This window comes from Marmota marmota, unplaced genomic scaffold, assembly GCF_001458135.2.
Source record: "Marmota marmota marmota unplaced genomic scaffold, marMar, whole genome shotgun sequence".
In the NCBI taxonomy this organism is placed as follows: domain Eukaryota; kingdom Metazoa; phylum Chordata; class Mammalia; order Rodentia; family Sciuridae; genus Marmota; species Marmota marmota.
The window spans coordinates 9,068,234-9,085,095 of record NW_026000171.1 but is presented as its reverse complement, the minus strand read 5'-3'; the positions used below and the strand labels follow the sequence as shown (position 1 = coordinate 9,085,095).

At 36.4% G+C, this 16,862-nt stretch overlaps 1 protein-coding gene across 3 annotated transcripts in view; it reads right to left on the bottom strand.

The window, feature by feature from the left end:
* LOC107155032 (cat eye syndrome critical region protein 2) overlaps positions 1-16,862 on the bottom strand; it is a 52,230-nt gene that overhangs the window by 15,386 nt on the left and 19,982 nt on the right. For 2 of the 3 annotated variants that reach the window (XR_007342144.1, XM_015500812.2), the window contains 4 exons: positions 15,060-15,109; positions 14,216-14,385; positions 7,413-7,496; positions 1,307-1,460 (listed from right to left, as the gene is read on the bottom strand). Coding sequence is in view for 2 of the 3 variants with exons in the window: in XM_015500812.2 (XP_015356298.1) it covers positions 1,307-1,460; positions 7,413-7,496; positions 14,216-14,385; positions 15,060-15,109 (458 nt within the window). In the remaining variant the exon portion in view is untranslated. The remainder of the gene's footprint in view (positions 1-1,306; positions 1,461-7,412; positions 7,497-14,215; positions 14,386-15,059; positions 15,110-16,862) is intronic. The other variant, XM_048787721.1, reaches the window with a different exon arrangement.

Genomic DNA, 16,862 nt, shown 5'->3' with positions numbered 1-16,862 from the left:
TCCCCACCTCACATATGCACAGAACAACCTCATTCACTTGACTTCAATGTCACATCTTCAGAGAATACTCATGATAATCTTATTTAAATGTTACTTCAATCATAGCAGTCTTTATTCATAGATCTGGTTTATTTTTATTCAGATAGCTCACCACTACCTATTCCAGTTTGTATGTATGTGTAGGGGCATGTTTCCAGATTGAACCCAGGGGTGCTTAACCCCTGAGCCACATCATCACCCCCTTTTCGAGACAGGGTCTCACTAAGTTGCTTAGAGCCTAGCTAAGCTGCTGGCTGGCTTTAATCTTGAGATCTTTTGCCTCTGCCTCCGGAATCACTGGAATTACAGGTATGCACCACTGCACCCAACCACAGTTATCTGTTTTATTCTCCACCTTTTTCCTACTGGAATTGAAACTCTACAATAAGAATATCTTATTTCATTCATTACCATATACCTACAACAGTGCCACACAGAATGAGTTCTCAAAAAACATTTGTTAAAGAACAATCTCATTACACAGGTATTATTAATTTTTCAGATACAGAAACGAAACCACAATTGTGTACCTATAATAAGAACCTACTGAAAAAACAAGAGTCCCACTGAAACACATAATTAAACAAAAAGCATAATTATTAACTTGAAAAAATAAAATCTAGCAGTGGAAACAAAATATATTCAAGATCTCACAAGTAAGATATAATTACATAATATGTAAACAAGCTAAATTTATTGATTACATAAACTATGGGTTTTTACAATAAAGCAATGAACTAGGTTGAGTGTCCCTGAGTTAAAAAAAAAAAAAAAGTCAAATCCATATGCTATGCTATTTCATTTGAAACTACAATAGAAAAGAAAAACACTGTCTGTATTCAATCAAGCCAAATGGTATATTATCACATGATTTATCAGGTTCAGCTTATAAATCACAACTGTTATCCAAGAAAATATCGAGAGAGATAGTTGTTTTCCTTTACTATGCTGAACTATAAATGAAAGAAAACACTCATTATACCATGCCCTGTAGAGACTCTTAGAAAACTTTGTCTTAATAATATTAATATTCTAGACTTGAATAGCGCTATTATCTAAATAAAAATATTTGGAAACTTTCTTAAGCATATCTCACTCATATTATGAATTAGATATGTGAAATATAAACACAACAGAATACAATTGACCTATTTAAACAGAAATGGCCAGAAACAGCTGAAATAAATAATGATCCGATCCCACCTTCATCTGATCTTGGCTATTCCCACACAGTAACCTCTCCAGACAGCACACAAGGGCTACATACCTTCCACTGCCTTGACCTTCTCTTCCAATTCCCGCTTCCTTTCCTCTTTCAACATCTGCTCCTGTTCCTTTTTCTGCACTGCAAGGAGAATCTGCCGTTCTTCCTCTTCCTCCTTGCGCTTCTGTTTTTCAATTCTGGTGAGCACAGGAGTCTCCTGTGAGGAGCCAATGAACATATCGAGTAAATTTTGAACAATAACACAAAGCAGTTCATCACTTCTTCAATTTATTGAATTCAATAAATACAAATACATCAAATTCATTTAAAAGTTTATTGTATTATCTATAATATATATGAATGGGCATATAAAAACACACTAAAATGGTGGGGGCTGGGCTCAAGGGCACATGCTACTTCAGAGGCTGAGGTAGGTAGATCACATGTTCAAAGCTAGTCTCAGTAAAATAATTTAAGACTCAAGCATGGGTTCAAAAATTTATGATCTGTAGTCCTTAGGAAACAATGTCATATACAATGTGATGGACAAGAGAAAAAAATTGAGAGACATTCCTCTAGATTTATTATTTGATGAAAGTGCAATTTTTAAAAATATTTATTTATTTTAGTTGTACACAATACCTTTGTTTGTTTTTATGTGGTGCTGAGGATCCAACCCAGGGCCTTGCACATGAACAGCTCTACTGCTGAGCCACAACCCCAGCCCCTACTTTTCCCATTTCTAAAGATCAGTAAGTTTAAGGAATCTCTAGCAAGCTTTGCTAAGATAAATAGAGAAGACGCAAAACACCTTAAGAATCAGCATGGGAGCTGGTGACGTAGCTCAGGGTCCAATTCTTGCTTTGTTTTTATGTGGTGCTGAGGATAGAACCCAGGGCCTCGCATGTGCTAGGCGAACGCTCTACTGCTGAGCCACAAACCAGCTCCATGAAAGTGCAATTTTTAAAAGCATCTTCAGCTCAGTATACTAAGGATGAAAGTTATTAGACAAAGTACGGGTTCACAATTTAAATGATTCATGACTTTTTTGCATGTTTTCCAACCTAAGCAACATTAACATAAAGATTGCAAGTGGCCAATGGGAATGTGATTACCTAAGAAATCTAACAAAAGAAAAGGTAAACTAAGGAAAACAGGACCACTACCACTAATAATTTTATGAAAGTTTTACAATGTATATTTCCCAGTAAAACTAGTTCTGAACCATTCTACAGGCTAGAACACTGATGTTTATTTTCCATTTCTTTTCTCAACTTTTTTGCTAATGTAAAAGCTAAACATTTTTCTTTTTTCAGTACTGCTATTGAAGAAGTCATGCCTACTGCCTGCTACAGAGAATACAAATTGCAGTGGTCTTGATGTGGTGGGAATAAAGAATGCAGAATGACGATGTACAAGTCACCAGTCAACAATGAAACTATTTTTAAACAATATATTTTGTTTATGGTTCTTAAAACCACTTTAGATCCCAATTTGACTCAATTTGGGGGTGATATTGTCTAGGTAGTGGACTTCTAGGCATCATTTTTATCACTCAAAATATTTGAGCCTGCCTTTAAGTTTATAAGGACAAAATTGGGAACGAACAGGAGAAGTTAAATAAAAAAATTAAATCTGAATCACACACATAACAGTGTGCTCATAAGGAACCTCAGTAGAAATAAATAACAACCATAAGCCTCCCAAATCATCATTATCCCACAACCAGAGGTGAAATTGATGATAATTCTGAAAACAGGGATGCTACTGACATTTGGCAAGGACTTTTTCTTTTGAACCAAAATGCCTCACTCATGCTAAGAAAGCACTCTACCACTGAGTTATAATCCAGCCCAAGGACAATTCTTTTAAACAGATGATTGGTTACATCTCGTCACTGCCTCCTAAATACATGTCAGTGAAGCAGGTTCCATCCCTTCCAACAACAATCTCCACCTCCCCCTTTTCCCAAATCCTTATATATTCCAACTCTTGATAACATTTTCACACAGCTGAGAACATATTAACCCAGAGTTACCAAGTCGAAAAAAAAAAGTATCTATAATGACCATACTTTTAATTTATGCATACTTTGCCCTTCCCCCCAAGACTACAGATGAAAATATGTGAAATATTCTTTTCTTTCTTTCTTTTTTTTTTTTAAGTGGTGCTGGGGACTGAACCTAGGGCCTTGTGCATGTAAGGCAAGCACTCCATCAACTGAGCTGTATCTCCAGCCCCCCAAATATTCTTCTTTCAGCCATTAGATGTATATAAAAAGGGATCAGATTTTGGGGCAGGTGGGGGCTGGGAATGGAACACAGGGCCTTACACATGCTAGGCTAGGCAAGGCAAGTGTTCTACCACTGAGCTGGATCCTAAGCCCCAGGATAAGGGCAAAGCTGCAAGTACAGCGCACCTGCCAATCATCAGCCGTCATCAGTTCAGTGAGGAACAGCCCTGTCTGAACTCGGGATTCAACCTTGGGGGTAGAGTTCTGATTCTTGTAGGCTATGGGTACCAGTTCAAAGAAGCAATGCTTATCTTAAGTCATATACAAATAATTTGAAAGATCATAGATCATAGATAAATTTTAATCTGCAGGGAGAAATTTGATAAAGCATTAGGAAAATAACACTCGTAACTACTGAATAATGTTTTCTTCTCCTTTTATTAAACTGTAATTTTCCTCTGAATGAAATTCTGCAATATTTATTGCCCCCCAAAAAAACCCTAAATTTATTTTTAACTGATCCATAAAAAGCACAATAATTGTATGTTAAGAGATTATTATGTGATATTTTAAAACATATATAGAGTATAATCAAGTTAAATTAATCTATCTCGTCAAACATTCATCACTTCCTTATGGTAGGATTTACAATTCTTTCCTTGAGCTTTTTCAAACACATGGCATAAAATTCCTATTTGCAGTCACCCTACTGTGCAAGAGCACAACAGAACTCCCTGCCCTCTTAACTGCGACTCATTGCCCACTTATCACTCTCTCCCCATTACCCCTCCCTTCCCATATTCCCCAGAGATTGCTGCTCTTAAATCAAAGTCATGGTTATGGATCATTAACAAAAACATTATGTAAAGATTACCTTTATCTGGTTATTTCTTTTCTTACTGGGGTGAAATTCACAAGCAAAATTAACCACTTTTAAACCCATTCCTCTCCCATAGTGCCTGGCAACCATCTACCAGCTTTATGTCTCTGTAGATTTCTTTATTTTTTGATATTTCACATAAATATGACTACACAGTATGTGTCTGGTTAGTTATTTTTAAAAATATATGTGCTAAACACACATGCTATAATAACTGAGTAATCTGAATTACAGCCTCTTTAAAAAACAAACTTAAAGCTCCCTGAATGTCATTTCAAGGTGAGGTCAAAAACCTAAAGCTGGCGGGCATGGTGGCCCCATCCCAGTGAGTCTGGAGGCAGAGGTCCTAAGCAACTTAGCAAGACCCTGTCTCAGAATAAAAAATAAAAAGAAATGGGGATGGGGCTCAGTGGTTAAGTGCCCCTGCCTAGGCTTGCCTGCCTTTGTACATCTGTGGCCCCCTGCCTTACAGTGTTGACCCCTACCTCTATTGTTTAATCTACCTGTTCTCATATCACTTTCTGTAGAGTTCACCCCACCCAGCATTAGCATGTCAGGTGAAAAACCCCTCTGCTTGACTGAATACCCCCCTCTGCCTCACATTTCTTGTGCCCTTTTCTTTTTAACATAATGTTACAATTCTAGCAGTTTCCTAACATTTTACATAAAAGACATCATACACATCTGAAAAAAAATCCATGTTGTGTACCAAAAATCTGCTTTTAAATTTCTGTATTAATTTTTAGCACTCTGCCACTTAAAAGCAAAACGTACGCTAATGAAAATACCACTGGAGGACAGGATAGGACTCACTTTCTGAGGACACCAGTACAACAAAATGAGCCAAAACCAAACCAAAAAATTAAACAGTGGGGAAAAAAGAACCATATTGTCTTGCACAGGGATTTTCTTTTCAAAAAAGAGGTCAGCTGCGAATGGGATAGGGGTTGGTGTTTAAATGTTCTATAGATAAGAGGCCTACTAGAATCAAGGGGGCATCTTAATGAGAAGCTAATTAGAAACACTACTTTGAAATCCTCTAAAGGATTATTAACCAGAATCTCTGGTTTAAGCAGTGCCCTGGTTCCCCTCCCCCAAGGCAGGCACTTAAGACTCACTGGCACCCTAGAGACTATACCACCACAAACAGCTCCCTGGCAACAACAAGGTCCAGAGCCTGCTGGCAAAAACACCCATGGCAGCAGCCTAATCCTGGGGTTCAGTGAGACAGTGGCCCTTCACTGATAGTTTCCCCAGGAGTCACAATTAAAAGACTTTTTGAGGCAATAAGATTAGACTCCTGGGTGACCAATGCCTGCATGCTTGAAAGGCCTGAAAATTTTCTGCTCTAAAAACAAAAGCACAAAACACACCACCATTAAGGTGTTCTCCACATTAATGGCCCATATCAGACAGATATTAAAAAAATCTCTATAATGCTGTGGTTTTCTGTTATCTCAAACTAAAGAGCAGAATATAAAAACAAACCCTGCCAAGAATAAAAGAAATATTGCAGCCATGAAGAAGCATCAGTGGTATTCAGATTATAGATAATCTGAAGTGTGAAACAGGGCATGGAGGACTGCAGAGCATTGAAGAGCAAACAGAAAGGAACTTGCAAGAAATATTAATAAAAGGAGTGGAAATAGTGTAGATGAGCAAGATAACCTGGAAACCCACTGAAAATTGCAGCTAGATACCAACTACCAAAGGCCATTGCCAAACCAGTGAGTCCTGAGAGAAAGAAGAAAGGGGAAATGAAGCCATTCAGTACAGAACTGTCACCCAGAGGTAATTAGATAGATGTTGATCCACTGATCTCCTGGTAAGAGGACACCTAAGAGCAAAGAGACAAAAACTAAATAATATATAGAAATCAATAAAAAATTTACAAATTCTCAGTTTTCCCCTTTTTCTCAGCTCAAGGTATAATATATATAGTTAATGATAGATTCTCTGTAATACAGCACTGTGTTGACACTTCTGTTTCAGAGCTCTGAAAATACTGCAAGGGAAAAAAAATCATATGTATGTGTATAGCAAGGTAAGGTATAGAGTAAAAGAACTGAATCCTACTGTAAAACTTAAGTATGCAAGGGAACAGTGACAAAGGGAGAATAAATGGTTACAAAGTAAAGAGAATGTGAGCAGGCCACAGCACCTAGTGTGGACTGTAGCAAACTCAAATTAGCAAACAATGCAGGCAGATCTTGAGATGGGACAGCAAGGTTCCTGCTAATGACTGTTGAAAAATTTTTAAAAATTTGTTTTAATTAGTTATGCATGACAGTAGAATGCATTTATGCACTCTGTATCATGCATAGATGAGATATAATTTCTCATTTTTCTGAGTGTACATGTTGGTCATGCAGTCACGTAAACACATATAGTTTCATTCTACTATTCTTCCTATCTTGCTAATGACTTTTAAACAGCTTCACCTTGCTGCCTTCATCTCCTAGCTTCTTTATTTGACTCTATTTGCCTTCCTGATCATCACTTAAAGCCATACCAACCAGAAAAGTTTCTTATGCCTTTCTAAATTGTTCTCTAAAAATCTGAATGAATAAAAACATTATCTGTTCCTTTCTACTGTGAGATGCTAGAGTCATTTAACTACTTACTCTAAACTACATTACAAAATGCAAACATTCAAACTTGGTTGGCTCCTGGATGTTTCAAGTGGAAAACCCTCGAAGTAGTAACTCGTTAGTTGTTCCCTCAAAGGTCTTTTTGTCAGGCCAAACACAGCCCTGCCTACACAAATTCTCCATTTTTGCTTAATTCTAATTTCTTCCACCTTTGCATTCATGAATATCTTTTATCTACTATAGAACTTATCTTTCTCATGTATATTAAATATGGATGTGACTATCAACAAACAAGATTTTAAGATCCAAAAGAATGTGACTTCCTTATCTTTACAGCTCCTTCTTTCTGGAATTGCATCTTACAAAAACTAGGTTTAGAATGAGAAAAAATGGCATAAAAAGAAGTACACGAAAACGGCACCATTCTTTCTGAACACTAAAACCTCCCTCTTTACTCTCACTCACCTCTTGCTTCATGGCTTTGATGGACAGGTGGTCAGACATCCACCTAGGTTGCAACTCTGCCTTTGTGCGCAGTGAACGTTTTCCCTATAGTTAAGAAGTATGGAAAAGAAATGAAAGAATAGATTAGGGTATTCTCAGCTACTGCTGCTGCCGCCGCCGCTGCTCACTACTGCCAAAAAGTGACCATAAAGGTATGCTGGTAACTGCTTTACCTTGATGGAGGGTTAAAAGTATCCACGCTTAGGATAATCACAAAAGAACTCTTCAGCTGTTCAGCAAACTAAGCCAGTGTATGCTCTTAAAACAAAAACACAAACAAGTGTCTCCTTTGATAATATCACTGGCAAAAAAATTCCCATTGACTGTTAAAACATTTAAAAACCTAAATACAGTTTTAAAACTAAATAATCCCCAAATGGTTAAGGGGAAGCCAATGTCTTATAACCTTCAGCTGTAAGGAGTGGCTCTGAGAGCCGACACTATGTGCAGCTGGAGGCAGAATACCCCTTTAAAAGACAGGTCAGTAGCAGTAGTGAGAAGTGAGGGCAGCTGCCCAGGCTGGGACCCAAAGTGAGTGAGTAGGAGTGGGAAAAAGGCACAGAGACTTGGAATTAGAGAGCTCACCTGAAAATATTACAGACCTAAGAAAATTCAGAAGGACTGACAGTGACTGCTGAAGGAGGAAAATTTCAAAGAATGAGTTTCCAGGAACGATGTACATCTAGTCAATCATTGGAAGGCCACGGTGTATTAACGTATGTATGTTTTGGAACTTTATGGAATAAGCCCCATAGCTTCACCTTGTAACCTATTATTAAAAGATGGTAAGCAGGGCTATCAGGTCAGTCACTGCAACTTCTGTGGCTACAGCATCAAACTCAGATTTGATTCTGGACCCCAGTAATCCAAAGTCTTGAGACTTCCTGAAGAATCAAGAAGACATAAGGAATCAAAAGATGGAAAAAAGTCAATGACAATAAGGAGTGGTTTATATGGTTTAACCACATTGCAAAGTAATGGTGGTAGATTTAATGAATCATCAGTTTTTGAAAGGTTTCCACGGAAGAGAATGAATAGGCTCCAGTACAAATGTGATCCCAAGTATCAAGGTGTCATGACACTTTTTTCCAAAAGCTACTCTAGCATTTTTCTCATATGCCTAAAGTATACCCTTTGTAAGTTTCAAGGCTCTAACAGGAAGTGTTTTTTGTTTGTTTGTTTTTATGGTAGTCCCAGAGAATGAACCCAGGGGTGCTTTACCACTGGGCTACAGCCCAGTCCTTTTTACTTTGAGACAAGGTCTAAGTTGCTTAGGGCTTCACTAAGTTGCTGAGGCTGGCTTTGAACTTACTATCCTCCTGCCTCAGCCTCCCCAGCTGCTAGGATTACAGACATGTGCTAGGAAGATCTTCCAAACTTTAAATAAATAATAAATGTACAGAAACTGTCTTCAAAAGGAACCACACCAATTTACCATGTTAATAGCAAAAAAAAAAAAAAAAAAAAAAAAGCCAATACCATTTTCACTCCAACTTTGTCACCTCCAATGAAAGTAACTGGAAAAACAAGCTATGCTTAATACAGATGGTGAATGTTTTTTCTCTACATTAAGATCACCTTTTGTGGGGACTGGGGCTCGGCTGGGGTTGTGGCTCAGTGGTAAAGTGCTCACTTAGCATGTGTGAGGTACTAGGTTCAATCTGCAGCAGCACATAAAAATAAAATAAAGGTATTGTGTCCATCTTAAAAAAAAATAAATGTTTTTTTTTTTTTAAATCACCTTTTTTGTAAACTACCTAAATCTATTTATTTCTTAAGGACTTTAACGTTTATAAGCTATCTTTATAAATGTTACTTTTTGTATCATAAACAAATAATTTCAGTAGTGTACACCCCATTTTAAGAAAACAAAAAAACTCTTATGTGGTTAAAGCAGCCCTTAACCTTCTGTTTTTCTTAAAGTTTACCATCATACTTCCAGAAATCCATCAAGTTTTCTGACTCCTCGTGCATTTACTTTGTTAAGAAATGTGGGTTTAGTTTCCTAACAATCTTTCTCATCAATTACCCATCATCATTAACAGTGGAAGGGGACCGAACACCTATTGATTGCTACATATACTGACATGGGTTCTTTTAATTTCCACAAAAGCTTCTGTGAAGTTACAGCATTTCATTTTGCTAATAAGATTAAATTGAAACTGAAATTCAGACACCTCAGGTATAAAGACGGCAATACCATAATTCATATATAGTTGAAGAAAAACTCTTAAAGTTCTTATTACCCTAATAAGCTTTCTCCACTGCTCAAGTTTTTGTGCTTCATTTATATACTGTTGCTTTTTTGCATTGCTTTTGTTTTGCAGTGTTGGGGATTGAATCCAGGGGTGCTAGCTCCACCGAGCTACATCCCCAGTCTTGCTATCTGTTACCTGCCTCACACTCCCAAGTAGCTAGGATTACAGGTATGGGCCATCCCTGGCGACATACCATGTTTTAATATGCAATAGTGTATAATTGTGAGCACTGCATTCTTTTCTGCCAATCTATGTTTAAATTTTCACATTTGAATCATGAGTATTTCTTCATTGTTACAACAAAATTCCTCATGGTTATTGCAACTACAGTGAGTAATGATAGCTTAACATACAAAGCAGGGAATTGGGCTGGGGTTGTGGCTCAGCGTTAGAGCGCTCACCTTGTAAGTGCAAGGCTTTGGGTTCGATCCTCAGCACCACATAAAAATAAATGAATAAAATAAAGGTATTGTCTCCAACTACAACTAAAAAATAAATATTAAAAAAGCAGGAAATTTTAAAAATGTATATACTTTAAGCACTTAATTTACAAACATACTGCCATTCACCAATTGTAACATACTGAGACTCACCAAGAGGAATTCCCTGTGATTTGTTCACATAAAGATGCTCTAAAATCTTCATTTGCTCTTTCAGTTTTAAAGTAAGACTTTAAGAACACTTGAAAACCAAAGGTAAGAATCCTTATGATTTTAAGTACTCTCCTACAATCTTTTACAATTTTACCCAAGTGGATAGCCAACATTTTAGAACCACCTTTTTTTTTTTTCCCCCTTGGTGGTAGTGGAACTGGAGATGGAATCCAGGGCCTCATGCATGCTAGGCAAGTGCTCTACCACTAAGCTATATCCCCAACCCAAGCAACTTATTTTAAATATCTTTTTAATCCTTTTTTGCAGTTCTGGGGATTGAACCCATGGCCTTACACATGCTAGGCAAATAGTGTTAACACTGAACTTATATATCCAACCCAATACAAACTTTTATCAGAAATTTTATTGCCACATTTTATTGGTTTCATAAATTATCAAATGTTTAACTACAATAACAAGTACAACAGGAACAAACAGGCTCATAAAAATGCTACAACTATTGAACATGTAACTCAACTGCTGAATGCCAATTATAACAAAGATTACTAAGAGTTGATAACTATCTATAACTTTGAGCAAATCACTTACACTAGGAGAGCCTTAAGTGAAGGCTTAAGGCTTCGAAAATGCTTCTGATATGCTGATTCCTGTGCTAATATCCAATATACCTACTTCACACTATTTACATTCGCCTGTTTTTTTGGAGGAAATTTTTACTGTGTTGGGATTTGGAAGAGATTACAATAATTTTTAATTTATCCAGGTGAATATTATGCTCTATTTTACTCTTTCCTCCCACAAACAGATAATATATCTACCAATGAATTTGTAAGCTTATTTTCCTTATAAGACAATGTACAACTCTGACAAATTTGTTTCATTGCTACTATAATGGATGTTTTTTCCAGAGAATTTTAAATTTTAGTATACACAATAATCACCTGGTGAAATTCTACAACTGCAAAAATAACAGGTACTACTTGGAATAACTCTGCAAGGGTTAGGAACAGAGCAGAGGTAGGCATGAGAATTTTTGGTAAACACGTCCAATGATTCTGATGCAAACAGTCTGTTTCCCAGCACTGTTAAGAAATTCTAGTTAATAGACATTTTATTAGATTTATTGTCTCCAGGCAAACATTCAAAAACTTTGTATGTTTGTACCCTTTTTTGCTATATTATACTGGGCAAGCCATCCAAAATGTTATTGCCAGTATTACATTCTCAGGTTTAACTCTGATTTTTGGCTAGGAGGTAGCTTTTGATTTGTCAGTATTACAGAAATATAGATTATTGAATGAGAAGAATGTTTAATTTAATCGGGAATGGGAATATAAGATACCTTTCTAAATTAACAAGGGCACCTTCACATTTTTTCCCTTATCCTTTCCTAGAAAGTGGAGCCAAGACCTCTCATGCATGCTAGTCAAGTGCTCTACCATTGAGCTACATCCCTGGTACCTCATTTGTGAAATGTTTGGAAATTATTCTTTGAAGGTTTAGAAAATTTCAAATCTTCAAAATTTAAAATAATTGTGCATAAATCCAATTAATTCCGGTTTTATCTTTGTTTTGCTGAACTTGCACAGGACTGGGAGCATGACAACTAAGGGTTCTACAACTGAGCTACACCCCCAGCCTGATTTTGGAGGTTTTCTTGAGATCCTGTTGTGAAACCATTTCTCAATTGTCTGCTAAAATTTTCTACTTCATAATTTAGATTCTCTTTTTTTCTGGCTAACACTGTTTTAAAATTGAAAGTACTGTGTATCTTTCAAAATATCAAATCTTATAGTTTCTATTTTCATGGTTCTTAAAAATTACATTGAGACATAAAAAAAAATTTTTTTTATCTTGAAAAGAATCAACCCAGGAAATGTTTTTAACAAAAGCATCAGTTTTATACTTTTAAATTTTGCCCATTAATTCTATTATCTACCAAAATCTCTGTATAATATAGTTGAAAAAGCAGATATAATAAGCTAATTAGTTATATGATTTATACATGGTTTATTGTGCCACCATGGGCCCTTTAGATCAAGTCACATACAAGATGATACAAAGCCACAAAACCATCTTAGTTATTTTAAGAAAATGAGACTATATATAATTTTTGTAGAAAATTTGTCACAGTAGGTTGAAGATCACAAAAACTGAATGAAATGCTCTCATATGGAATTAAGCACACTGATGTGAAGTGCAAATATTCTTGATGAATATCATCAAGTTAAGTCTTCAATAACTCACTGTTTATAAGTTCCTCCTAGAATGCCTAGAACTTTCAATAAAGGATTCATCTGGGGGGTGGGACTGTGGCTCAGTGGTAGAGCTATTGTCTAACATGTGCGAGACCCTGGGTTCAATCCTCAGCACCACATAAAAATAAATAAATAAAATAAAGGTATTGTGTCCAACAACTTCTAAAAAACTAAATATTTTTTTAAAAAACGATTAACCTCTTAAAGGTTACATGCATCACTGAATCCAGAACAAATTTAGTAATGTATTTGATATTTTGCTTTTCCTTCTAGGTGCTGGAATAATTTATATTTATTTTCTCTTCAGATTTCATTGGCAGATGCTCCAAGATTTTTGGTTTTCTATTAGCATATATTAATAATAAAAAATATTACATTATTGAAATGCAATAATAGAATGATTGTCAATCATTCACTGTAGAAATCACATTCAAGGTCAAGAGCAGAGGCTGTAATCCCAGAAACTCAGGAGGCTAAGGCAGCAGGATTACAAATTCAAGGCCAGTTTTGGCAACTGAGCAAGATCCTGTTTAGAAATAAAAGGGGTTTGGAATATATTTAGTTGCATAGCACCACTGTGCTCAATCCTGGTATAGCAACAAACAACAACAACAATAAACAGCATTTAATCAAGCACTTCAGAGGTTTAAAAAAATAATAAGGCAGGGGAGGTCCCTGAGCTGAAGAAGCTTAAACTCACAATGAAAGCATGAGAAAAAAAAATAAGAAAGAAAATCCTAAGGCTGGGAGAAACAGACAGTTCATGGATATAGTAAATTTGAAGATGGAGTTTAGAGAATAGTATTCAAAGGGGTTAAAAAAAAAAAAAAAAGGAGGTATGTGTGCTGGGGAAGAAGTTGTTTGAAAATGTCATGAATTAGGGTATGCATGCATGGAAATACATATAAATAATTTATAAAATTATAACTTGCCCTGAAGTTGGAGAAAAGGGCACACATAGCTCAGGTGGCTAGGTCTAGGAGCTGGCACTGAAGCCATCAAGATATATGCTCATCAAAGTCTGTTGTTTAATGAAAGAGATCCATAATATGGTGATTTTGGGAAAAAAATTTTTACAAAATCCAGGCACAGTAGGGCACATCTGTAATACCAGTGGCTTGGTAGGCTGAACAAGAGGATCACAATTTCAAAGCCAGTCTCAGCAAATTAGTGAAATCCTGTCTCAAAAGAAAAAATAAAAAGAAGTGGGAATGTGACTCAGTGGTAAATTGTCTCTGGGTTAAAGCCCCAGTCCCAAAAAACAGAAACTAATAAAACAACAAAAACCAAATAATCATTATACAGAGGTCTACATGGGGTGACAGGAGAGAAACTGGCAGGCTCGGGGCGCATATCCTGAGAAACAGTATAGAAAGAAAGCTGGTTCTAGCCTGTGAAAAGCTATTTAAGTACTGGTGGGTGCTGATCACAGAGGAATTCTTGGGGGGAAAGGAGAATATGTGACCCACTCTGGAAGCAGAATTGGGTGGTACAAGATCCCATATTAACACGTCAGTTCAGACAGGATGACAGTCTGTAATACTTCAAGGACAGTGCATTCAAAAATTCAAATTAACATCACAGCATCAAACAAGCGGTCTGATGGCACTGAACACTTCAGTGTCTCTACATACCTTCTGGGCGATCATGTTGCAGATCTCAGGCAGGAAGTCCTCACTGAGAAGCTTATAGAGCTGCCGCTCTCGAAGGGAGGTCCTCTCTCGAAAACTCTCGGTGACCTGTCTCCACTCCTCTTCTGTTTGGCACAGGAGCCACCAAGTGCCTTGGCCTGGTCCTTGAGATCCTACAAAAGAAAGGCATGATTCACTATAAGATATCCTAAACAAGGACATTTTTTTCTGTATTTATTCTCAGGATTATTTCTAACCTAGGTCATTACTAAAACGAGAGAAGATAAGAAATGTATACTTTTGATTTTCCTATTGCTGTCACTGTTTACCAATAAAAGACTAGAGGCAATACAAATATAACTATTGTGACTTTAATAAGATATTAACATCCCAGAAAAGCTTAAATGGATTTATATACTTTCCCAGAAAAATAGTTTGAGCACCTTTACAGACATTTATGCCTAGACCCATTTAGATTGTGATACTGTAAAATACTTGATTATTTTCCACTAAAATATGCCATTTGGATTACAGGATGAAAATCAGAGAGAAAACCCATATGGAACACATAAAGTGCTGATGTTAATGGGACAGTTCGCTGAGATACTATGATTCACTAAAATGTTTGAGTTAACATACTTTGTCTTGATATTAAGCTGTCAGATGGAGAGATGGGTATGGGACAGGTGTGAGGAAAAAAGAATTGAAGAAGGGGAGGGAGGCTAGTTATAAGACTACTGCAATCATTTTAATTGCTTTCAATGACTTTGGAAAAAGACAGTCACCATCATAATATACATGAATCATGTTGACTTGATCTTTTCTAAATGCCAACAAAGATCATTACCATTTCTGGTCTGTGACTCAGACACCAAGGAGTTTTCTTCCTGCTTTTCACTGTAACACAAGAAAAGGTGGCAGCAATTAAAATAAAAACAAATTCAAATTTGCACAGTACTTCCCTTAGAATAGGAAAGACAGTAGAATAATTTGGACATAACTCTCCTATGTTCATATATGAATACATGACCACTGTAACCCCACATCATGTATAATCATAAAAATGGGAAGTTATACTCCATGTATGTATAATGTCAAAATAGACTCTACCGTCATGTATATTTTAAAAGAACAACATGGGGCGGGGGTTATGGCTCAGTGGTACAGCACTCGCCTTGCACGTGCAAGGTCCTGGGTTTGATCCTCAGCACCACATAAAAATAAATAAATAAACAAACAAATAAAATAAAGTTAAAAAATGTTAAAAAAAAAAAAAAGAACAACAACAACAAAAAGACCCAATTAACATAACACAAAGAGAAAGACTGTATGTTTGTAGATACAAGAAGAATGGTTCTACAGAATAAACGGACACTAGAATTTAGGCATGTTGCTAAAAACCATAAGTTCATTTGGGTACCAATGTTATGGCAATAACATCATCGTACAGAAAAATAACAATTTTTAGAAAATCAGACAGATGGATTAAGTGTTAATAATTAAAAGTCGAGAAAAAAAACTAGGGATTCCATTGTCCTTTTCCCTAATGCAGGGCTATACTGAGAATAGGTGTTTTTAATTTGCTCCTATGTAAGGTAGAGGCTAAGAACATGGGATCTGAAGTTGAACTGCATCTTTCAAATCAGTGAAACATGCTTCTTTCAAACCATGTGACCTCAGGAAAGTGAAACTTTCCTGTAAAATGGGGCCATTAATAGTTCCTACCTCAAAGGATGTCAGAGATTAAATTTCAAAATGAACAACAGTGTTAAATGTCATTGTCATTTGTCAATTATTACCCTGAAACAAACAAACAAACAAAAAAGCTGGATTTTTTTTTTTGTTATTTTTCAAACATTTAAAGCAGTACACTCTTAAATACAACTGTGGGAAATGAAAAAGTTTCCATCAAGCGTTGTCTGATATGATAGCCACAAGCCACAGGTTACTGAACACTTATAAATTTCAATTTTCATTTATTTTAAAAATGTTTCAATAGTCTCAGATACTTAGCTCTAACTACCAGTAGAGGGTAGCACACGTCCATGTGTGCTTCTTAAAATGACTCTATAATCCCAACAGCAAGGTACTTTAATTGTGCACTCACAGGGAAATGGAGTTACATAAAACATTTTATTGAACATAAAAGAACATGTGGGGGCTGGGGATGTGGCTCAAGCGGTAGCGTGCTCGTCTGGCATGCGTGCGGCCCAGGTTCGATCCTCAGCACCACATACAAACAAAAATGTTGTGTCTGCCAATAACTAAAAATAAATATTTAGGAAAAAAAAAAAGAAAAGGCAGTCTCAGTCAAAAATCTTTTTTTTTTGCTGTTTTTCATACTCATACTTCACTGAAATTAGAATGTTATATAGTTTTTTACTTTGTTTTCATGTCTATACATTATCATTTTCATGTTAATTCCTACAAAATGCAGTTTACTTGTTCACCCCACAGGCACCCCATTATAAATGACATCCCCTCTTCTGCCCATCATTGACCCATCACTCATGTCCTTCTCTGACAGATGCCACAGTGACTAATATACTGGAAGTGACTTCACGTTCAGCAATGAAGGCATTAATAGGGTGAACTGATCCATGCCAATGTTCCCATGACATTTTAACTAGAGCCTTCTAGAGAAAAATGC